Source organism: Notamacropus eugenii, chromosome 1 (assembly GCF_028372415.1).
Source record: "Notamacropus eugenii isolate mMacEug1 chromosome 1, mMacEug1.pri_v2, whole genome shotgun sequence".
NCBI classification, from domain to species: domain Eukaryota; kingdom Metazoa; phylum Chordata; class Mammalia; order Diprotodontia; family Macropodidae; genus Notamacropus; species Notamacropus eugenii.
The window spans coordinates 545,943,652-545,969,082 of NC_092872.1; the positions used below are offsets into that span (position 1 = coordinate 545,943,652).

The window sequence follows — 25,431 nt, forward strand, 5'->3', positions numbered from 1 at the left end:
AATATCTATGTTTGTCCTATTGTTATTCAGTTACTTACTACTTTTCTTTACCCTCATGTTCCAGTATTGTTGTTATATATGGTTTCTAACCTATTACTTTGTTGCCAATTGGATTGCTATTGCCCTAATTTAAATACCCCTAAATGAGTAATTAACATGGAAAGAGGGAACCCTACTTACTACCTGTGTGACCTAGAACAAGTTGCTTAACTTCTATGCTCCTGAGTTTTTTCATTAAAATGAAATCTAAGTCTATGTTCCTAATGATTAAGGAGTGAATTTATTCTGAGGGACCTCATATACAAACCTAATTTGAAAATATGTTCAGTTCTGGGGGGAAAGAAATTCATACATGAAAATCACATTTATAGTTTGTGCCTTCTTTTGCTCCTCCACACCCTACCATAGGAAGGCTAATAGTAGCAGACAGAAAAAAAGGAGATATTTCTGGAAGTAGAAATGTCCTAGAACTTATTTCTGATCTCCTCTACATAGTGGGAGAGTGATGGTGGTTTGGAGCAGGGGGAGATTGGGAAAATGGCTTTTCAGAGATTGAAGTATATTTAATGGGAGTATAGTATTGTAGACAGGACACTAGAAAATGTGCCAGAGGCCATCTGGGGGACTTCAAAAATCATCAGAGACTTGAATTTCATCACTGTCCAAGATAGAAAAACACTAATATTAATTAGTGGGGTTATTGTGACTTCTATATGTAATTGAGAAAAGAAAAGAAACAAAAGCAAACTCTTACAGCATGTGATGACCTGAAGTCCAAGTAGAAGCTAAAGATAGAATCCTTAGGCATCCTTGGGTATCATCAAGGTTCTGGTAACATTTAGGAGAAGATCTGAGAAAATGAAGATTTTTTCAAACACCTCTTCCTTTAATTTCTTTCCCCTTCTTTTATTTTCTGTGCATAATTTACTTTTGGTCAGTTTACTGGTCAAAATTGGACTTACCTATTGTACAACAATGATAGGCTCCTCTTAGAAGAAATGATATCTACATGGTTGTAAATATGTAATGTAAATTTTGAGATACAAGAAGACAATATCTCAGAGATTATTTTTTTGACCATTAACGAACACCAGAATCTATCTTGGGTGCTAGCAGATACTAGAGTATTTCTATGGATACAAGGCTCTGTGTGTGTACTGAGTTGGAAAAACTGTTTTCCAAAAATAAAAATTATTAAATATTCCAGTTCAACAATCTGGGGAAGATGTGGTATGAATGCCTTTGGTGGACTATGGTGAAGTACAGTCCAAGGGGTTGGGTATAGGAGGAAACACTATTATCCAAGTCAGAAGCTAAAGTACTCTAAAGAGAAATGAGTTCCAGGGTTGGGTTTGAATGTAACTCCCTGGGTGACCCTAGAGCAATTCATGCCCCTCACTGGTCCACACTTTTCTCCTCATCAATGGGGCTATGGCTCATTGGGAAATTTTTGTGGGTAAAGGACAAAGATGTGTACACAAGTGTCAGGGGTTTCTCCATTATGAGGTTCCTGTACTATCACTCTTTCCTTAATTTGGAACAGAGAGTTTTAGATCCTATTTTGTTCCCACTTCCCCACCCCTCCATTTCCTCTCTCTTAAGCAAATGCAGATTCAGATTCTACGTGACTCTCTGAGGCAGAACACACAGTTCCTCACTTACCTCTCATGAAGAAAGTGGGTCAGTCCTCAACTCCACTGACTCTTCTATGGTTAGCTGAAAGTCTGAAATGATCAGTTGGAAAAAAAAAAAATTATATTTTCTACCAGTGATGAATGTGAGATGGGACTCCTGTGATGAGATGGTTAGAAGTACACTCATTTTTGGTAAGGTTTGGCCTCTCTGGTGATTTAATTGGGCATATATGTTCACTGCACCAAAACAATATTAAGATAGCATGCACTTACTCCCTTTCTCGTTCTCCCATGTGTGAGGAAAGGGAAGAGGCTGCTTATCAAGAAGTTATGTCTCTTACCTTATTTGCCCTGAAACAACTCCTCTTGGCCAACAATGGGAAGCAAAGAGGAGTCTATAGCTTGAAGAGCTGAGAATTTGCCAAGGTTTGAGAGAAAAGTGATATAGAGTTGGGAGAGCAGTAGAAAAAAATGAAAAAAGAAGAATATTAAAGAATGATCTTTCCATATTCAGATTTTATTGTCTTCTAGGAAAAATGAAAACAGTAAAAATCATATTCCTGAGGGAGTAGCTCTGCTGTCTGATCAGATTCCTCCTCTTTGGATTGAATCTGTGCCTCAGCTCAGTTCAGATGGCATTCTTTGATTGCCTGAGGTGATGTCATCACGGACCAAGGTTAGGGCCTTTAATGAGACCCGGAGGGGACATTTCTTGACATGGTTCTCCTGACTCCCTTACCTATTAAGAAACAGAGAAACTCTAGTGTCCTGAGGGTTCTTCTTAAACATCGTATTCTGGGATCTTCTCCAAATATGAGTCATGGAATTGAATGGCATTTATTTAAAAATGCTATTTTCACTTTTGTATTCTTAAACTCACACTCTTTTTCTGCTTAACAGATTGATTATTAATTTCTGCCTTGCCTTCTCTCTCCTTTCACTTCTTTCTCTGCATATTGATTTGTTCTCATCTCAAAATATGAAACTTTAACGGGAGGATAAACCTAGAACAGTTGGTACTGTACTGGTTTTGAAGTCAGATAAACCTCAGGTCTGGACACTTCCTAACACATATTGACTGAGTGACCCTGAGCAAGGCATGTAATTTCTTAGTGTCTCTGAGAACTTTAACATTATATCTCTTCATTTTTATTCTACTCTGTAAATGTGCTCTGATCTATAATGTTAATGAATAGCTTTTTGGGGGAGAAGGGAGAAGTTGGGGGCTTGCATAAACCTGAAAAGGAAATTATCTTAATAAGGATGAAGTTAACTTGAACCAAAAAATTATGGTCTTTATGTTTTGACCCTAGATTAATGAAATGGCATAGACACTGAGCTAACTTCTATGACCCAACAACAAGGTTAGGTCACTGCTTTTGTTAGTTTCTGATATGTACCTTTGTAAAGGAAGAAAGAAGGAAATGTTTGAGATGAGAATGCCACCTGGTATTTTGCATAGAGATTTTGCATACCTCTGAATTGTGATACCAGTCCTACTTTTGGAAACATATATGTGTATGGCTCGTCCATTTTTTATCTGCTTCTTGCTCCCTAGAGCTTCTTTAAGTTAAATGATGCTGTAGAAATGAGAACATATGTACCTAACAGATAAATCTACGTACACTTATATATATGTTTGTATATGTTCATGACGGCTGCAGCTAGTTCTTTGAGTGATTAAAATTTTGTACTAGAGGTAAGAAAAAATTGGATCCATTGATTATGTAATTTATATCTATCAGTTCTACTGTCACAGAGGAAGGCAATATAATAGAGCAGAAAAAGCCCTGGATATTGGAGTAAGAAAGCATTAATTAAAAATCAGCTCCACCAAATATTGTTTTGTTCCTTGTTTGGAAGAGGTCCAATGACATAATGCAAGAATGTCTGGACTTGCCCATGAATTGGACTTAAGTGAAGAAGAATTGCACTCTTCCAGAGTCATCAAACACCAGTTGCAAGACAAAAATCAGGATGACTGGTGATGCCTTGGGATGCGGTGGATGAATGAACTTTTTGATGTCTGACAAAACTCTAAGCATTCTATAGTACCTGCTTTTGCTGCCTTTCTGGATGCTGTAACAAATTGTCCTCATCCACCCATTCTGATAGGGGAAGTCTTCACATGCTTGGGATAGATATCCCCTAATTCAGCAATGGGTTTGAGAGCCATCAGTTATTGAGATGCTTTACCAGGCGGTAGCTGCTCATGTTACAGCTTCTTGAGGCCACAGGTGAAAATTGCATGCCAGGTAGACAACAAAGGTAGATGAGCAGTCTTGAAAAGTGTCTGGAAAGCCCTCATATTAGAGGTATTCATCTCCACAATGCTGCTACTACCTGTATGACTTTCAACAAGTCACTTAAACTTTTGAGTCTCTGTTTCCTCATCTGTAAAATGAGAGATACCTGAAGACTGCTATCATGGTTTTCAATTCCAAATCTATGATTCTTCGAGCTTTAGTATTCAGTTTTTGTTTTGGAGGGGGTTGGGGATGGTCTGATGTGCAGGTACATTAGAAATAGCACCCGAGTCGTCCTTCAAATATCTGAATTCCAAGTTCCAACTTTTGTGACTTTGGTCAATTCATTCACCTTTCTTTTTAAAACTTTTATTTTATTTATTTTTTTATTTATTTTTTATTTATGGGATAAAACAATCATTTCCATAACATAGCAAAATAATAATGATAAAATGAACATGGAGCTGCAAATCTGTACAAGTTGCTATCCCACTTTATATACATACATATATATGTGTGTGTGTGTATTTAAATATATAACAAAAATTTTGTTTGAATTTCTTTTTATTCTTTCCTTGCTCCCTCCATAGAGAAAGCTACCATTAGACAGAAACATGTATATAAAGGTAAAAAGCATTGTATACATACTTCTATTTATCAGTTCTTTCTCTGGATGCAGAAAGTGTTTTCCTTCATATGTCCTTTGTAGTTAATTGGGTATTTAAAATAGTCAAAATGACTTATTTGCTCAGTTATTCTTAAAACAATGTTGCTTTTATTGTATACCATGTTCTCTGGTTTTGCTTATTTTTCATTTCATTGTTTCATGCAAGTGTTTCCATGTTTTTCTAAGAAAGTTGGGCTCATCATTTCTTATAACACTGTAGTATTCCACCTTTCTTAGACTCAAGTTTCTCACCTCTGAAATGGGAATGATAATACATCTGTTAAACACTCTAGTCCTTTTAGAATCTGTAATTTCATTGCTGTTTTGTTACTGTGCTCCCTCCAGTATAGTATTTTAGACCCATCTATAACTTAATAAAAGATCTTTTAGAGTTACCATGGTTGCAAAATTCATTGCCTTGTAACCAACCTCATATCAATATTCCCTTAATTTACCTTGGTGTTCAGATGACAAGCATGCAGTAAACCATAAAGACCTTGCTCAAAGTCTTTGTAGTTTAAAGCAACCTGAAAGAACTTGGGCCTTGCTGTGATAGTCAGGAACATTTTCAGGTAACAAAAAGCCATTGAAAGATATTAAATATTAATCATTATTATGTATTCAGTCCCTTCTATTAATTTTGGATATTTGTCCCTAGCTTTGTGTTTATATAAGCTCAGATTTGCTTTCTGAATTTCATTTTTCAATTTGTAGAAGTATAAAAAATAATATTTACTTAAAGTTGCAAAGCAGGAAACAGCAGGAAAGTACTCAGCACCCATTTTCCAAAACCATCCAGTTTCTATAACCTTTGTGAAAAATCATTGATTATAATTCAGCATGTCTTGAACTACTGCTATTAATACAAAGTACAAAAGGAGGAGAGCTGGAAAAGCAGCTTAATTACTTAACTTACCTGATCCAAAGGTGGCCTCAAAAATTCTGCATCTGTATTGATACTTCTCACCATACGCATGAGCTGATGTTCAGCCTATCTGCATTATATCTATGTAAAAAGGGGTATCTATTCTGTAAGTGGGCAGGGCTTGACTGCATGAGGCTATTCTTGGATAGGCCTATTTAGAGAAAAACCTGAGGTAAAACAGCATTCTAAACAGGAAAAAAGTGCTCACCCTCTCCTCTGGCTTCCTCCGTGGGGAAGTAGGTATATCCAGGCATATTCAGTCATACATACATCCCTCTAATAAAATAATTCCTATTCTCAATTCACTGTCCTAAACCATGCCCTTGTAGAGAGATTTTTCCATTTCTATGTAATGGGTATATAGAAGTGACAAATAAAGTCATACATTCCAATTAACCAGTTTTATTACAGAAAGAAAAACGGAACCAGGGAACCATTATACACAGTAAGAGTCACAATGTGTGTAGACTATATCTGATAAATTTAGCCGTTCACAGTAATCCAAGGACCTAACAAACATTTCCATGATGTAAAATGCCATCCACATCCAGAGAAAGAACCATAAAGTCAGAACACAGAATAAAGCAGACTTTTTTTCTGTTTTGGTATGCTTTGTTTTGCTTTTTTCTCATGGTTTCTCCCACTTGTTTTAATTCTTCTGTACAACATAACAAATGTGGAAAATGTGGTTAATAAAAATGTATGTATAGAGCCCATATAAGATTGCATGCCATAATAGGTAAGGAGAGAGGAGGGAGGGGTGGAAATTTGAAACTTATGGCAGTGAGTGTTAAAAACTGAAAACAAATAAGTTAATTATAAGAAAAGGCAAAACCTTGAAAAGCAAGAGGAAAAAAACTCAAAGAACTGATCAGTATGTTGAAAAAGTCTGACTAACTGTGCAATTTGCAAAACTTATGGATCTTTATCCTTTGTAAAATATTGAATTATTGATGTCTTCTCCTATCCCTTCCTTAGAGCTATGCTTGATATTTATATTTTTACAGCATCCACTTTTGATTATGCATGTGGCTATTTTCTTTTTACTTTGTTTTAGTCATTGTGTATAATTTCTCTTGCTTCCTCTTATATCATTCTGTATCAGTTCACATAGATATTCCCATGCTTCTCTGTATTCATCATGTTCCTCACTTCTTAATTTTCCATTCCATTATATTTGTCCCACAGGTTTTTTTAGTGATTCCCCAGTTAGTGGGCATCTACTCTGTTTACAAATCCTTGCTGTCATAAAAGTGCTACTATAAATATTTTTGCATGTATGGGACTTTCTCCATGTCAGTTACCTAGTTGAGGTATAAGCCCAGTACTGGAATCTCTGGATGAAAGGGTACAGATACCTTAGTCACCTTATTTGCATATAACTTATTTGCTTTCCAAAACATTTGCAAAGATTCAGAGATACATGAAATATGCTTCATCTTTCCACAACCTCTCCAGTACTATTGCCATGTGTTGTCATCTTTCTGAATTCTTCGGGTGTGAGATTAAACTTATTGGTTGTTCTGATTTTACTTTCTCTTATTATTAGCGATTTGGAGCATTCTTTCCTTTGATTGCTAATAGTTTGTTATTCTTCTATTGAGAACTTCTGTTCATATTCTTTGATTACTTTTCTATTGGAGAATGACTTTTGAAGCATAGCAAACGATTTTGTAACCCCTCATTTTTTTATTTTCTGAATGTCTTTGTTTTAAAATATGTTTCTTATAAACAGTAGACTGCATGATTCTGTTTTCTTATCCAACCTGTTACTCTTTTCCATTTTATTGGATTGTTTAATACAGTAACATTGATGGTTTTGAGAGTTAGGTTGATATTTTTCCGTATTTGTCTCTAATATTTTTTTCTCTTGCAAATTGGATTTTTTCCCCATTTCTTCTGTCAACATAGTACTTTATCTTTTGAAATACTTTTAGCTTAGTCTATTTTAAGCACAGGGCAGCTAGATGATACAGTGGGTAAAGTACTGGGCCTCTGAGTTCAAATCTTGACCCAGACATTTACTAGCATTGTGATCCTGGGAAGTCGCTTAACCTCATTTGCCACTGTTTCTCATCTATAAAATGAACTGAAGAAGGAAATAGCAAACTATTTCAGTATCTTTGCCAACAAAACTCTAATGAGATCATGAAGAGTCAGACACAACTGAAAAGTGACTCAATCATAACAATTTTAAGGCAACTGTATTACCAGTGAATCTCTTCACCTTCAACCTCTTCCCTTGCCACTTCTTTCCCTGGCTTGGAGAGTTTGCTGATGAGTTGTTTTTTTCTTGTTTGCTTCTATCTAGTTATTTATTTCTTCTTCTCTAGTTTTCCCATCTCTATGAAGTAGTCCAATAGATTCTCCTTTCCTCTTTTTTAATGTTTTGTTGTTTTCTTAAATTTTTCTTTTACTGTGCTATTTTCTCCAAAGATCTTTTCCTTATTTTTCATCATTTATCTTCTCGTTCTGAATACTCTACATTTTCATTCTTTCATTCACAGCCCTTATATTTATTTAGTCTTACATTCTCTATATCCCTCAAGAAATTAAAACTTTTCAGGTCCCTATGTTGAGTTGCCTCTTCTAAACAGTTTATTATTTTGTGTAATTTATTCCCACTCCACTTTGTTTTTGCATAACACTCTTAGAAATTCCCAGTCACTGTAAGCAGTAGGATGTTGTTCCATGGTAGGGATTTTCTTATGTTCATGATATTCTAATTCATTTTTGACCTTTGCCCTTTCCTTGGTCATCAGTTTGGTTGTTTGTCCAGTGATGAAAATCCTGCCAGTATATCCACTGTATTGAGCACTCATTAGTATTTTGTTTTAAATTTGTTTGCTCCTTAACTTTTTAGTCATAGATTTTTCTAGGAATTCTAGGAATTGTTAGGTATGTGCTGAATTTATGGATCATTATTAATATTTTTTGGGGGTATGAAATCTTTATCTAGACATAGAGAACCTGCCATCAAATTCTGTCTCCTTTTTCCACATAAAACCAAACTCAACCAGTATTGATTATATTTGATGCATTGCAATGTGTGTGAAAGTTGCATCCCGCCCTTTGCCTCCTAGGTCTTCCTTTCTAGGTCGCAGCATATCATCTGTGCAAAGTGTTTATACTGTTATCTTTTCTATCCCATCCTGTTTCAAGGCTAGGCTACTCTTTGAGTGACCATAGGGACACACTCCCCTGAGCAGCTGATACCTCAGTCATTTGAGAAAATGCCCCCATCAGAAGGAGATGCCATCTATTGACCTGGATGCAGAGCTATGAAAGTTTGACACATGGTCACTACTTTGAGGGTTTAGAAAGTGTTTTTCTCACAACGTCCTTGTAATATTGGTAATATAATGATTAATATTTTGCAGGTGAAGAAGCTGAAACTCATTGATGTTAAATGATTCTCTCTCTCTGTCTAACTTTAGATTCTTGACCTTCTTGTGTCTGTCACATTTGGAGTCTCCCCATTGGGAGTCTATTAAAGCATATGGACCCCTTTCTCAGAATAATGTTTTAAAATGCATGACCTAAAAGTTATAGGATTTCTGAGACCCCAGAATTCACTGACTTCAGTCTAAAAATCTATACATAACACTATGTTCCCTCATAATAGCATAAAATGGTAGGGAAGTAGTACCCCTTTGATCCTGAATATGAGACCCATTCACTGGCCAATAAATTATTACACTTTTTGTCCCTGGAAGAAGGGGCTCTAACTTTTAATCATCAAACTAGTATAAAATTGCTAATATGAGCATACTCACATAAATTCACAAATGTAAATATATACATATTCATCTGAGAGATAAACAGTAATAAAAAGAGAGATCAGGAGAAAAAAAGTCAAGACATAAGCTAGTGGTTCCATAAAAATCACTCAGTTCACTGATACGTAATTGAAAAAGTGTCTAGGAAAGAAGATCCAAAAGGAAAGCTAAAGACCTTCTAAGATTTTCTATCATTTAGCAAATGAATGAGCAGTGGCATGTGGACAGGAAACATGCCCTCTGGGATCCATTAAAGTCATATCCCAGTGGACAGACCAATGAATAATAATGTCATCCCAACTACAGGGATGTTTCTTTCTGATCTGATCTGAGCTGAGTACAAATTCAGGGGGTTAAGGGCTTCTGAAAGAATAGTGGAAACCATTCTCCAAGGAACGGGGCACTGACTAGTTCCTTCACAGATTACAATAAGGTACTGAAGATTCATTATTCGATCCTCTATCACTTCATCTACTCGGCTTCCCACTCTGTTTGACTTTCTCTCAGACTGGGCATGTTCCAAGCTCCTAGACTCAAAAATCTCTGTATACTGCCTGATTTAGGGGTCTGGCATAAAGGGAGTAAAACTAGGCAGTAGGTTAAATCCTTTCTTATATATAAGAGAAGAGTAAAAGGGTGACTGTTGCTCCCTAGCATCATTCTTGGGGTCAGGATGCACCTAGAATACGATGCTTCCTGTACATGTCCACAGTAGTTATCAGGCAGATGAAGTGACTTAAGCAAAGAAAGGATCCTTGGCTATCAGATCCTGGACAGAATTTGCCTTCAGTAGAGCCTAGTACTTATATCACTTTGAAAAACCTGTAGTACATCAGGTAATTAACCATGCATGTACCAAGAGATGTGATTGTGGTGATAAACAGCCTCTTGCCTTTTCTAAAGCCTTTCCTTAGTGTTGCTACTATTTGTGTGGCGTGCCAAGAACATACACATTTTTATTTTTCCTTTTTACTTGGACTTGGGGTGCTAGGTCCCTTCACTTTGTAGCTTCTTTCTGTTTAAATGAAGAAGACTGTTGCTGGTGCAGATATAAAAAGTAAGGGTCAAAGAAAGTACAAGACTATTTCTTTAAACTCTCTGGCCTCCAAATACCCATTTCTAGACTTTTCAGGGTAGAACAAAGAAATGTAGATTTAGAATAGGAAGGAGCTTTAAAGATCTAGTACATTTTACATAGAAAGAAACAGAGATGCAGGGAAGTTGTGATTTGAGCAAGTACTGAAGATGAGTTTTGAATCCACATTCCCTGATTCCAGAGACAGTGCTCTTGCTGCTCTAAGATACTGATTCTGAATCATAACGAGGCAGGTTTCAGAATTGTCACAGATGCAATGTGTATCATGGAATGACATTCAGAATCTTACTAAATATAGCCTCTGCTTGGGTTGTTCCTTCTCCCAGAAATGTGTGTTTTGATGCTCTATCCCCTTTCAAATATTTATGCTTATATTTGAAAGGCATGAAATATAAACAATTTAGTGTGTTCCCTGTTGAGAATGCTTACATATGTATGTTATATATAGCCTTGTGAAAATAATTTTGGTCCTATAGATTATTTTAAGATTTTATCCTATATTAGTGTTCCCTATTCTTGATAAATAATAATCAATGAATCACTTCAACAAAACTTCAAATTAATATAATGTTAATACATTTAACAATAAGATAATAAGTTAATAATTCCACATACCAAGTGAGACAATAAGGAAAAGTATTGGAATTGGAGTCCAACGATCTAGGTTTGAAATCTGGTTCTTCTGGAACATAGATTTTTAAGATAGAAGAGACCTTAGAGGTCATTTAGTTTAATTCCTTAACTTTACAGATAAAGAAATGAGGGCCAAAGAGGTTTAGGTAACTTTCCCATGGTCACAGAGAGAACAAAGAAGAGGGCTAGGATTTGAGCTGAGTTCTTCTTTCTCCTTCGATTCCAAATTCAGTTCCATTTCTACTGGACCAAGATGCCTCTTCACCTGTGTGGCATTGAACAAGCAATTTAAACTGAGTAACACCCATAGCCCCATCAGGAAGAGAAGCAAGGAATCAGAATGGATGGAACACTAGACTTGGAATCAGTAACTCATCTGAATGAGTTCAAATTCAACCTTAGGAGCTTACTAGCTATGTGACCCTGGACAAGTCACTTAAAACGTTTTGTCTCAGGTCCCCACCTGTAAAATGACCTGGAAAAGAAAATAGCAGAAGACTCCAGGATCTTTGCCAAGAAAACACCAAATGGAATCATGAGGAGTTGGACATGACTGAAAACAACTTAACAATAATTTCATCTGTAAGATGAAGATACTAAATTAGCTGTGATTCCAGCCCTTCCAGCTCTAAATTTATGACCTTGTGATCATATGATCCTAAGAGAAGTGTAGGATAATAATTTACAGTGAAATAACAATACAAAACCAAGTGTCCCAAAAGTTTTAGTGCATTTTAAAGTTTTGATATTATAAACTTTTGAAATGTCAGATAAGATACAGAGGTTATTCTTGGTCAATTATGTATTGAATTAATGACATTTGAAGTCCCTTAAAACTCTAATATTCTCTAATGATAAACAACCCATCTTTTGGAGTCTATTTCAGTCTTTGTAACGGTGGAGCATCCAGACAGCCAAATGCTATTCTCATCACAAAAGATGACAAGCAACAGCAAGTGTTTACTTTCACTGTTTGTTCCAACAGATTCTTCCTAATATTGCTTTAAGATCTGTGGAATTTTTTATGTCTGGTACATGCCAGATTCTCAACTCTTGTTATATGAGTCAATTTCAGATATTGTACTCTATGTTTCTATGTTGGAATCTTTAAAAACTGTGCAATTCCCTGGGCATCAGGCTTTTCTAAACAAATTGATAGAAACTTGAATAATTTTTAGAACCAAATAAATTTTAACAAACTTCCCAATAATTAAAAAATACATATTAAATGTATAGCTACTTAGTTTGTTCCACTTCCACGACCACCCTTCACTACCTGGGGATGTGAACTTAGTGAACTAGAAAAAAATATATAAATATCTGTGTTATAAAATATGTAAATATCTTTATTTATATTTCCAAATGTAGGATGTCTTACTCAAATGTCATAGAATATCATTTATTATTAGGAGCCCTCTCACATTTATCACTGGAGAGACAGAAGAAGACATATTCTGGGACCCTAGATATTGGTTACTAAAAAATAATTTCTATCTTCTAGAAAATTTGACAGCTTTGCAACAAGCTTACCCCTACTGGATAACTCATTCTATCTGTTCAAAATTCTGTTTACTCTCATTGTGAGTTTAATATGTCTGGGGATCTTTTGAGCTAAGGGTAAATTGTGTCCAGTGGTAGCATTTTTAGCATTATACTTGTTTTGAATGCTTTAGAACATTTTGTTTTATGATTATTGATGCTTTGCACTTCTTTTGAAATTCATTAATAACATTGACCTAATTTCATATCATTAATAACATTTCTAATATGGAAAAACTTTTTGTCGCATAGATTTATGTTAATTACACATGTAGTTAGATGTCAGACCTCAATCAGAAATGTTTGATTCAAATATTTTTCCCAATACCTATTATAGTTACATTAATTTTGTTGATATAAAAGCCTCTTAATTTTGTTTGTTTTGTCTTTCATTCTTTCCTCTATCCTTTATCTGACTGAATTCATCCCTTAGCATAGTTGTGAAAAATATCACCACATAAACTTCTTTATATTTTAATAGTGACATTTAGATCACTTATACATTTACAATATATTATTGCATAAACTGCACTATGTTACCCAAAATCATCTCTTGGTTTGTATAGCAAGACCATATTTTCTCACAAAATGAAATTGGTCATGGAAATAGCATGATTTCTTTCATAAACTTAATTTTTTTCCACTTTAAGTTCTAAACTGTCTCCTTCCCCTCCTCTTACCCCACCCCACACTAGACAAGGCCACAGATATATGGACATAGATAAAAATATGGATACATAAAACTGTAATATTCATGTTTCTATTTATCAGTTCCTTTTCTGGAAGTAAATAGCATTTTCCTTTGTTATTGTTTTTAATAGCTCAATACAAATTTTTTAAATAATTTAATTGGGATAGCATTGAATATGTATAACTGTCACTTTTATCATTTATCGTCTATCATATGTTATCATTTATTTTATTGACTCTGCCTACTCATGAACGAGTAATATTTCTCCAAGTACTTAAATCTGACTCTATTTGTATAAAAAATGTTTTGTAGTTATGTTCATGTACTTCCTGGGTTTTTCTTGGCAGGTATACTCCTGAATATTTTATGATTCCATTGCTATTTTACATGGGTTGTCTCTTGCTATTTCTTTTACACTTTTGATGGTGATATGTAGAAATGTTGATGATTTATGTGAATTCATTTTGTATCTACTACTTTAAGAAAAGTATTCATTGTTTCAACCAGCATCTTAGTTGAATCCCCTGGATTTTTCAAGTATATTATCATATCATCTGCAAAAAGAGATAAACTTATTACCTCATTGTTATTCTTATTCCTTCAATTTTTCCTTCCTTTATTGCTATTGCTAGCATTCAGTATTAGCGATGATTGGCATCTTTGTTTTACTCCTGACGTTACTGGGAAGGCTTTTCACCTATCCTCATTACAGAATATGCTTGCTGAGGGTTTAAGTAGATATTTAAAAAAAAAAAATTCATTTTGAAATTAAATACAAGAAAACAAAAATATTTCCATGTACACAAGACAGCATAAAAAGATTCAATATAAAATCATAAATTTTCATTTTGCCTAATTTATTTAAAAAAACCTATGTAGTAAATACTAGAGTTCATTTTCAAAGCTACCCTGCATTTCTTGTCTTCCCTCTGAGTTTTCTATTGTTCTCTGCTGAGCACTTTTTGCCTCTCTTTCTCCCCACCTAGAGAAATCTACCATTAGACACAAATATGCATATTCATTCAAAAGCATACTAGACATATTTCTATTTACTAGTTCTTTCTTGGTATGAATAGTGTTTTCCTTAATAGGTCCTTTGTAGTTGATTTGAGTCATCATACTCAAAATAACAATCCTTCACAGTTGTTCCTAAAATAATATTGCTGTTACTATGTACAATATTCCTTGGTTCTGCACTTTTCACTATTCATTATTTCCTACAAGCCTTTACAAGTTTTTCTAAAATGAGCTTGTTCATCCTCACAGCAATATCCTATTACAGTCATGTACCACAACTTCTTTAGTCATTTCCCAATTGACATGCATCCCCTTAATTTCTAATTTTTTGCCACCACAGAGATAGTAGAACATATAGACCCTTTTCTGTTTTCCCTGACATCCTTAGGAAATAGACCTAATAGTGCTATTGCTGGATCAAAGGATATGCACGGTTTTATAACTCTTTGGGAATAATATCAGATTTTCTCCAAAGTGGATGGATCAGTTCACAATTCCATCAACAGTGAAATTATGCCCCAATTTTTCCACATCCCCTCCAACATCTGTCATTTTTCATTTCTATCATTTTAGACAATCTGATAGGTGTGATAAGATATCACAAAGTGGTTTTAATTTGCATTCTCTAATCCATAATGTTTTAGAGCATTCTTTCATATTACTATATACATATATGTAGCTTTTATGTCTTCATCATAAAACTGCCTGTTCATATCCTTTGACCATTGATTAATTGTAGAATTAATTTTAAATTTGGCTCTGTTCTCTATGTATTTGAGAAATGAGGTCTTTATCAGAAAAAACTGGCTTTAAAAATTGTTTTCAAGGTTTCTGCTTTCCTTATAATCTTAGTTACATTGGCTTTGCTTACTCAAAACCTTTTCAATTTAATGTAATAAAGTTATCTCCGTCTCTTGTTTAGTCATAAATTCTTCCCTTCTCCATAGATATGATGGGTAAACTATTAATTGTTTTCCTAATTTGCTTATGGCATCAGGCTTTATGTCTAAAAGTGCACATTTTCACCTTATCTTGGTATATGGTGTGAAATGTTGGTCTGTGCCTACTCTCTGCCATACTACTTTCCAGTTTTTCCCTTTGACTATTTTTGTCAAATAGTGAGTTCTTGTCCCAGAAGCTGGAGTTCATGGGTTTATCAAAGAGTTGATTACAGTAGTAATTTACTACTGTGTCCTGTGTACCTAACCTATTCCATTGATCCATCAATCTATTTCTTAGCCAGTACCAAATAGTTTTCATGATTGTTACTTCATAATAGTTTTCAATCTAATACAGCTAGGCAAGCTTCCTTTACGTGTTTTTTCATTAATTACATTTATATTCTTGACCTTTTTTTTCCTTCAAGATGAATTTTTCTTGTTTTTTTATACCGTTATAAAATAATTTTTTATAGTTTTGTTGATATAGCACTGAATAAATAAATTAATTGAGGCAGAATTGTCATTTTTATTATATTAGCTGAGCCTACCCATGAGCAACTGATATTTTCCCAGTCATTTAGATATGATTTTATCTGTGTCAAAAGTGTTTTGTAATTGTAAATTGGGTTTGTCTTGGCAGGTGGACTCCCAAATATTTTATATTATCTACAGTTATTTTAAATAGAACTTCTCTTTCTATCTCCTGCTGCTGGAATTTGTTCGCAATATATAGAAATATTGATGATTTTTGTAGGTTAATTTTATAAGATCTTGGTGAAACAAGGATGTATATTATCAGCTGTTATTCAATATTACACTAGAAATGTTAGCTTTAGCAATCAGAAAAAGAAACTGAGAGAATTAGAAAAGGCAATGAGGAAACAAAAGTATCATTCTTTGTAGGTGATATGATGGTATTCTGAGAGAATTCTAGAGAATCAGCTAAAAAACTACTTGAAATAATTAGCAACTTTAACAAAGTTGCAGGATATAAAATAAACCCACATGGTGATCTGTGCTATAGCTAAGAGCCTCTCACTGTTTTGCCTGAATACCAATCTTAAGCTGGAAAATTGTTTCACTCTGTCTTTTGCAGGTTCTGTCACTCTAAAATCTGTTTAAAGGCTTGATTAAACTTTTTTTCTGAAGAAAACTGAAGATCAGTTGAGCTCCTGTCTTTTCTCCATGATCCTTCTATATTTTTGTAAGTATTCTTCCATTTCACTTGCATTATTAAATTTATTGGCATCTAGATGGGCAAAATAATTCCTAAAAATTTCCTCTTCATTAGTGGTATGTTCCTCACCTTCATTTTTGATACTAATGATTTGATTTGATTTTTTGTATCATATTATTCAAAGGTTTATTTATTTTTTTTTATAAAACCAACTCCTAGGTTTATTTATTAATTCAGTGATTTTCTTACATTCAATTTTATTAATCTCATGTTTAATCTTTAGGATTTCTAATTTGATGTTTGATAGGGAGATTGTAATTGTATTTTTATGCCTATCCACTGTGACAAATCAGTGTATTTGCAAGCCACCAACTCCATTATCAGAGTGGAAGCAGAGTAATCAGAAATCTCCTTCAGTCTCTGAGATTGGTACAATAAGGAGATTTTCAACTCTTTGACTTTAAACTAAGGCATTTTCAATATGCTCTGTTATTAGAGACTTACAAAACTTCTGAGTCATTTGGATACATACTGAGCATCTGTCTGTTTGCAGGAAATTGGGGAATCTGTGGAATGGAACTCTGGAACATCACCTTGATAAACAGCTTCTTCCTCGTGGGAATTCTCCAGGATAGCAGGTCCCCTGAGCTTGTATGTGCTGCCATCACTTTCTTGTACCTGGTGGCCATGGCTAGCAATGGCATTCTACTCCTGTTGATTGCTATGGACAATAGACTTCATGTACCCATGTACTTCTTGCTCAGCCAGCTCTCACTTATGGACCTACTTTTCACATCTATTGTTGCCCCCAAGACATTGGTAGATTATCTGTGTGGACAAAATACCATCTCTTTTACAGGCTGCGGGCTTCAAATGTTTCTGGCACTAACACTTGGGGGTGCAGAAGATATACTGCTGGCTTTCATGGCCTATGACCGCTACGTGGCCATTCATCACCCTTTGAACTATATGGTCTTAATGAGACCAACAGTTTGTTGGTCCATGGTGGCTATATCCTGGCTCTTAGCATCTCTGAGTGCTCTTGTGTACACCATCTATACTATGCATTTTCCTTTCTGTAGGAACCAAGAGATTCACCACCTTCTCTGTGAAATACTTCCATTACTAAAGCTTGCATGTGCTGACACTTCACAGTATGAATTCATGGTATACACAATGGGTGTGACCTTTCTTCTGATTCCCCTCTTTGCTATTCTTGCTTCCTATACCTTAGTCTTGAGTGCTGTGTTCCACATGCCTTCAGTACAAGGGAGACAGAAAGCTCTTCTTACTTGCTCATCCCACCTGACAGTGGTTGGGCTGTATTATGGAGCTGCCATGGTAATGTATGTCCTGCCCAGTGCCTACCACAGCCCTCTGCAAGACAATATCCTCTCCATGTTCTATACCATTGTCACTCCAGCCCTAAATCCCCTAATCTACAGTCTGAGAAACAAAGATGTGCTGGGAGCCCTGAAGAAGGTTACAGGGAAAGAGTCCTCATAGCTGAAATGGTAACATCTGAATAAGTATGGAGTATTTTGTTATTAGTGATGAGACTTCACTCTTTATTGGTATTTGAATTCTCCATCCTGTTTCTACCACTCTGGGAAATTGTCTTGGATGCTTTTTATACCCACAATCTGAGTTCATTCTTTTCCTGCTTTAGACTTGGTCCCTGTAGGGCAGATAGACTTAGATCTTAGGCTTTGATTTATGTAACACTAATTTCTCTTTTTGATCTGATCTTAACGGTACTGTGTTGCACCCATAACATCAGGGTCAATTGTTTGCTTCTTTTCTTTTCTTTTCTTTTCTTTTCTTTTCTTTTCTTTTCTTTTTTTTTACAAACTGAGTATAATCTATGCAATGACAATAATTTCACAAATTCAAAATCATTGTTCTGAGTAACATATACAGAATCTCTAGAATGAAGGCAGTGGAAAATCAATGACCAAGAGGAAATGCCTAATATTTTTTTCTAAAAGCAAAGTTTTAAATTCTAAATACTTTTTTCTCCACAGGCCCAATTATCTTTTTTTAAATTTTATTTCTAATTTACAGAATAAAACAAACATTTCAAGAGCATAGTACAATAAAAAGGGTGATTGCTTATGAAGTTGCAAATCTACTATGCACAGCTTGCTATTATTTTCAAATATACAACAAAATCATCTTGTAAATTTTTTTCTTTTCTTCCCTCCCCACCTCACCCTAGAGATGGCTACCATTAGATAAAAATGAGTAGGTAGGTAGGGGTGTGTGTGTGTGTGTGTGTGTGTGTGTGTGTGTAATTATTCTGTACATACTTCTATTTATCTGTTCTTTCTCTGGATGCAGATAATATCTTTCTTTATAGTTCATTTGGGTAGCTATAGTAGTCAAAATAACTTATTTGCTCAAAGTTGTTCTTAGAACAATATTGTTGTTACTGTGTACAACATTCTCTTGGTCCTACTCATTTCATTTTTCATTATTTCATGCAGGACTTTCCATGTTTTTCTAAAATCACTGAGCACATAATTTCTTACAGCACAGTGATATTTCATCACAATGACATCCCACAACTTGTCCAGGCATTCACCAATTGATGGGGATTCCTGTAATTTCCAATTCTTTGCCACCAAATGAGAGCTGTTATAAATATTTCAGAACATATAAATTCTTTTGCTTTCTCCCTAAATACCTTTGGAAATACACCAAGCAGTGGTACCACAGGGTCAAATGATATAGGGACTTTAATAATTCTTTGGGCATAATTCCAGACTCCTCTCCAAAATGATTTGATCAGTTCACAGTTCCACTAGCAATGAATTATTGCCCCAATTTTTCCACATCCCCATCCAACATGTCACTTTCCTCTTCTATCATTTTAGCGAGTTTGGTAGGTGAAAATGGTATTAAAAGGTTGTTTTAATATGTTTTTCTTTAATCAATAATTCTTAAGAGCACTTTTTCATATGACTATAAATTGTTTTTGTTTCTCCTTCAGAAAACTGTTCATATCCTTTGGCCATTTACCAATTGGGGAATGTCTCATATTCTTATAGATTTGAAAAAATTCTTTATATATTTTAGATATGAAACTTTTATCTGATCAACTATGTATAAAAACTCTGCTCCCCCCGCCAACTTTCTGCTTTCCTTCTGACCTAGGTTGCATTTGTTTTATTTTTTACAAAACTTTTTAATTTAATGAAATAAAAATTATCCATTTTACACCTAACTTTGCTCTATATCTCTTCCTTCTTCATAAATTATTTGCCTGCCCAGAAGTCTGATAGGTAACATATTCTGCGTTCTTCAGATTCTGTTGTAAAATTTCTCTTTATATCTAGGCCATGTATCCATTTTGACATCATCTTGGTAAATGTACGATACAGGTCTATGCTCGGTTCCTGCCATATTTCTTTCTAGCTTTCCCAATATTTTTTTTTTTACCAAATAATGAATTTTTATCCCCAAATCTTGTCTTGATACTTATGAAATACAAAGTTATTATATTTCCTTGTTGCTGTAAATTTTGTCTATTCTATTCCATTGATCTACTTTTCTATTTCTTCACCAATACCAGATAGTTTTCATAATTACTGCCTTATAATACAGTTTAAAGTCTGGTACTGCTAAAACTCCTTCCTTTACATTTTGGTTCATTATTTCTTTTAATATTCCTGATTCTTTGTTTTTCCAAATGAATTTTATTTTTTTTCTAATTCACATTCAAAGCTGTAATTACTATTTGTTAAATTCCCCCATCTTAATTTTACTATGTTCCTTCTTTGCCTATCTTTTCACTCTATACCAGGTATCTTAATATCTTACCTTACCCACTTATTCTTTTTTTCAGTCATACTTTTAAAATACCTCCCTTATCTCTTCACCCTACCCTCCTAATTTTAATCTGTATACCCTTATAAAAGTCCCTCCCACAAGCCTCTTTAAATGTATATGTTGTCTCCTCTTCAATCTAGATGAGAGTTAGGTTTCAATATTACTAGTCCTCCACCCCTACCTGCTTCCTCTATATTAGTTCTTTCTTTCATGCCCTCTTTTCATGAGACAATTTCCCCTTTTATACTTTTTCTACCTAATATTTTTAAGAATCAACTCAGCATACGTAGACACAGACACAACGTTTCTTTCTAAGCATCTTAGTAATGATCCCAGTTTCAAGAGTATTATTAGTAAAATAAGAGCTAATAATTACTAATATTAATAACATTTTCACATATCGTAAGGTTGACCTTAATCAGTATCTTATAATTATTCTTTAATGATTTCTTTTGAGTCTTTTATATCAACTTTTCCACTGAGTCCTGGTATTTTTGTTTTTTACAAATATTTTAAATTCTTTTAGTTCATCAAATGTCCATCTTTTTTCATTCAGAATTATGCTCAGTTTTGTTAGATAAGTCATTTTTGGATGCAACCCCAGTTCCTTTGCTCTTCAAAATAAAATGTTGAGAGACCTGTGGTCATTTAGTTAAGAAGTTGCTAGGTCTTGTGAAATCCTGATTCTTTTCCTGCAGTATTCAAATTGTTTTTTCTTGTTGCTTATTGAATTTGATCTTTAATCTGGAAATTTTGACACTTGCTATGATATTTTTATAAGTTTGCTTTCTATGATATCTTTGAGGTGGTGTTCCATGGATTCTTTCTATTTCTACTTTACCCTTTTGTTCTAGAACTTCAGGACAATTTTTCTTAATACATTTTTTTGTAATACAGTATGCAGATTCTTTTTTTGATCATAACTGTTAGGTAGTTAGAGAATTCTTATATTGCCTCCCCTCGATCTGTTCTCCAAATCAGTTGTTTTTGCAATAAGATGTTTCAGATTGTCTTCTATTTTTTATAGTTTTATTATAGCTTATCTGATAACATCATTTGATTCCCTTTACTCAAGTCGAGTTTTCAAGGAGTCATTTTCTTCCTCAAAATTTGGCATGTCTTTTTCACTTGGCTAACTTTATTTTTATAATTTTCTTAAATTGCTTTATTTCCCTAATTTTTATTCATTTATATAGATTATGTAGAATTTTGCTGAGTAACTACCAAAGACTTATTTCTTAATTGCTACATATGCAAATTCTTTGTCACTTTCTTATTAGACCAATAATGAGGGTCAAGTTTCTCTCTACTAAGGCAGCCCAGTCTACTCTGCCCCTCTACAAATTATATCTTTTGTTCCAAGGTCTGTAGTCTAGCACCAAGCAGATAAAGTCTATAGGCCTCCATTTATGCTGCATGAATCTTGCATGTACCTATTTATTTACATATTGTCACTTATCTTATAAAGCAAATTCTTTGAGTTCAGGAACTCTTTCTGCCTTTCATCATATACTTAACACATAACAAGGTACCTGGCACATGGGTTAATAAAGGTTTGTTAATAGAGTGACCATTTCTTTTTCCACACAATAGCCTTTCAATTCTTTCTTCAATATAAGCATCCCTGGTTTCTTCAATGAATTCTCAAACAATGTGACTTCCACTCCTGGTGTCATGAAGTACAAAGAGTCCTGGATTTGGCATCAGAATACGTGCGTCTGAATTCTGGTTGTGCCATTTACTACCAAGTGATCTTGGGCAGGTTATTTAGTTACCCTAGGTCTCAGTTTATTCATTCACTATAAAAAAAGAGGAGGTTGTACCAGATCACTTCCATGGTCCCTTTCAGCTTAAAATCTGTGATCATGCAATCTCCTCAAAAACCTGGTTGTCCACTTCTGGACAGTCTCTATCATGTTACTGTCTTTCTTAAAATGTGGTCCCTAAATTAAACACATTTGGAATGGGGAAGAATACAGTGGGAATATTTCTTCCCTCATTCTTGACACCATGCTCCTCTTGGGGCAGCTAAGTGGCACAGTGGATACACTAGCAGAGAGATAGGCCATAGGATCAAGGGGAACTAAATTCAAATCCATTGTCTGACGCATATTAACTCTGTAATCCTAGACAAGTAACTCAATTCTATTTGCTTCAGTTTCCTTATCTATAAAAATAAGCTGGAAAAGGAAAAGACAAACTACTCTAGTATCTTTGCCAAAGGAACTCCAAGTGGGGTCACAGATATTCAGAAATGACTAAACAGCAAAAATAAATGCTCCTCTTTATGCTCCCTAAGATCACAATAGCTTTGGGGGGGAGATGCCAAATTGAATTGCTGACTCATACTGTACTTTCTGTCCATTGACGTCTTAACTTTTTATTTGAAGGAAAATCCATATCACTGCTGTATTGTGCCAGTAAAGTTTATTTGATGAAGTTGACTTGGATGAAAGTCTAAAGAGGTAGTCAGTATCCTAGATGCTTGGCATTGTATAGGTCAAAGAGACCTGGGCTTTTCACTGTATTTGTCAGTTATCCTATGAAGATTTTCTAAGCCTCAGTACCTTTTATTTCCTCTAAATTATCTCATGGAGTGGACATATATATGGTATTTTTGCTAGAGATCAAGAATGGACTTGTAGTTTGATTGGTAAAGGAGTGAGGAAATGCCTACCAAGGCCAGTTGGCATTTTCTGCTTTAATCTATACAAGATCATCAGTTCTCTCTGTGGAGGTAGACAACACATTTCATCATGAGTCCTTTGTTGCTTCCACCTCTGCCACACCTCTCAGATCTATTCCCCCTTCTATCTCTCTATCTTCAATTTTGTGTAAGTTTGGTTGCATATATGTATGTATATGTATGCATACATATGCATATGCATATGTTTATATGTATGCATATGTATATATGCGTGTATAAGTATACAAGGGCATATGTATGCATACACAAGCACATATACATGCATGCACAACATGCACATGCATAGATACATACATGTACACATGAGCACACACATACACATGTGTTCATATATGCACCTGGATGCATACATATGTGTATGTAAATATAAACATATACAATATGTCTCATAAATGATACATGTATCTTATATCTGTCATATAAATCATAAATAACTCATATCTCTCAAATATCATATGTCCCACAAGTATATATGTGCCTATATATCATACATGTAACATATATCTCATATATGCATAAATCTAATCTATATCTTCTATGCCTCATTTATAAATATGTATCAAATATCTCATATCTCTATATCATATAACCATATGTAAACATCACATTCTCATATATCTACATAATATCTCATATATAACCCATATATCTCTATATATTTCATACATATCTCACATATATATTGTGTGTATATATATCATATATCTCGCATGTAACATCTGTCATACATATCTCACATATGGAATATATTTTTATGTATCACATTTATTTCTCTCATATTTGTATATATATGTATATATATGATATATGTGTGTTTGTATACTTCCTAGATCTATAGTTTGACTGGTTTATATACTTCCTCCACTGATGCAGATCACAACTTACTTGGGAGATGACCTTTAATATTTATTTTGCTTGAAAAATCCACTCTTCTGTAGGCAGTTGATAATGAGCTTGGTGATATGCATCCTTAGATGACAAGGACACAACCCATCATGGGGTCTTTTAATCTTGGTAACCTATTCCAGGTCTTTCAATCTTTGTAACATCTGGCAGAGAGTCTACGGTGTTGACTCAAAAGCCCAGGATCCTCTTCATTGGAAAAAGTTATTTGTATGTCTTTTCTCACTCTACAAAGTGTTGTTTAGGTCTTCTTAATGCCTAGGAACAGTCTATTAAGTACATGACAGACAGAGAATTTACACCTACAAACATTTTAGATGATTACTGGGAAAGATGCTAGCAAAGTGGATTTCAACTGACTTGCATTATCTTTGTTCTAGATCAGGGATGGGGAACCTGCCACACATGGCCTTCTAGGTTCTCAGGTGCAGCCACTTGACTGAATCCAAGCTTCACAGAAGAAATTTTAATTTTTCTCCCTCCCTCCCCAAGATGGTATGCAATCTGATGTGGACTCTACACATACATTCTTATTAAACACATTTTCACAGCCATGTTCCATAGAAGAATTATAATGAATGGGAGAAACCATGAGAAAGAAAAAACAAAACAAAATAAAACAGAACAGTCTTCTGTCTTCATACTTCTTTCTCTGGGTGTGTATGGTATTTTCCATCAAGAGTCCTTTGGAATTGTTTTAGATGCTTGCATTGCTGAGAAGGGTTAAGTCTATCAAACCTCAAAGTCTATCAAAATCAGTCATCACATAACGTGACTATTATTCTGCACAGTTCCACTTACTTCACTCAGCATCCATTCATATAATTTTTCCAGGTTTTTCTGAAGTCTATCTGTTCATCATTTCCTGTAGCACAATAGTTTTCTATGGCATTCACATGCCACAATATTTTCAGTCATTCCGAAATTCATGGGCATCTCCTCAATTTACAATTCTTGACCACCACAAAAAGAGCTGCTATAAATATTCTTGTACATGTGGGTCCTTTTCCCATTTTCATGATCTCTTTGGGATACAACCCTAGATGTGGTATTGCTGGGTGAAAATGTAGGTACATTTCTGTAGTCCTTTGGGCATAGTACCAAATTTCTCCAAGATAGTTGGATCAACTCACAGTTTCACCAACAATGAATTAGTGTTCCATCTCTCCCACATGTTCTCCAATATGTATCATTTTCCTGTTTTTCATGTTAGCCAATCTTATAGGTATGATGTAGTACCTCAGAGCTGTTTTGATTTGCATCTCTCTGATCAATAGTGATTTAGAACATTTTTTCATATGACTATAGATAGCTTTAATTTCTTCCTCTGAAAACTGCCTGTTCATATTATCTGACCATTTATCGGTTGCGGAATGAATGATGTTCTTGCAAATTTGATGCAGTTCTCTAAATATTTTGAAAAATGAGGCCTTTATCAGAGATGCTAGTTGTAAAAATTCTTTTCCCATTTTCTCCCTCCCTCCTAATCTTGGTTGCATTGATGTTGTGCACAAACTTTTAAATGTAATGTAATCAAAATTATCCATTTTGTGTTTCATAATCTTGTTTGGTCATAAATTTCTCTGTTCCTCATAAATCTGAAAGATAAACTATTTCTTGCTCCCCTAATTTGTTAATAGTTTCA

At 34.5% G+C, this 25,431-nt stretch overlaps 1 protein-coding gene across 1 annotated transcript; it reads left to right on the forward strand.

Annotated features, from left to right (window-relative positions):
* Nucleotides 1-16,918: 16,918 nt before the first annotated feature.
* Nucleotides 16,919-17,851, forward strand: LOC140527406 (olfactory receptor 2AG1-like). Its single transcript, XM_072644323.1, has one exon. The coding sequence runs from the start codon at nucleotides 16,919-16,921 to the stop codon at nucleotides 17,849-17,851; it is 933 nt and encodes a 310-aa protein (XP_072500424.1).
* The last annotated feature ends 7,580 nt before the right edge of the window (nucleotides 17,852-25,431 follow it).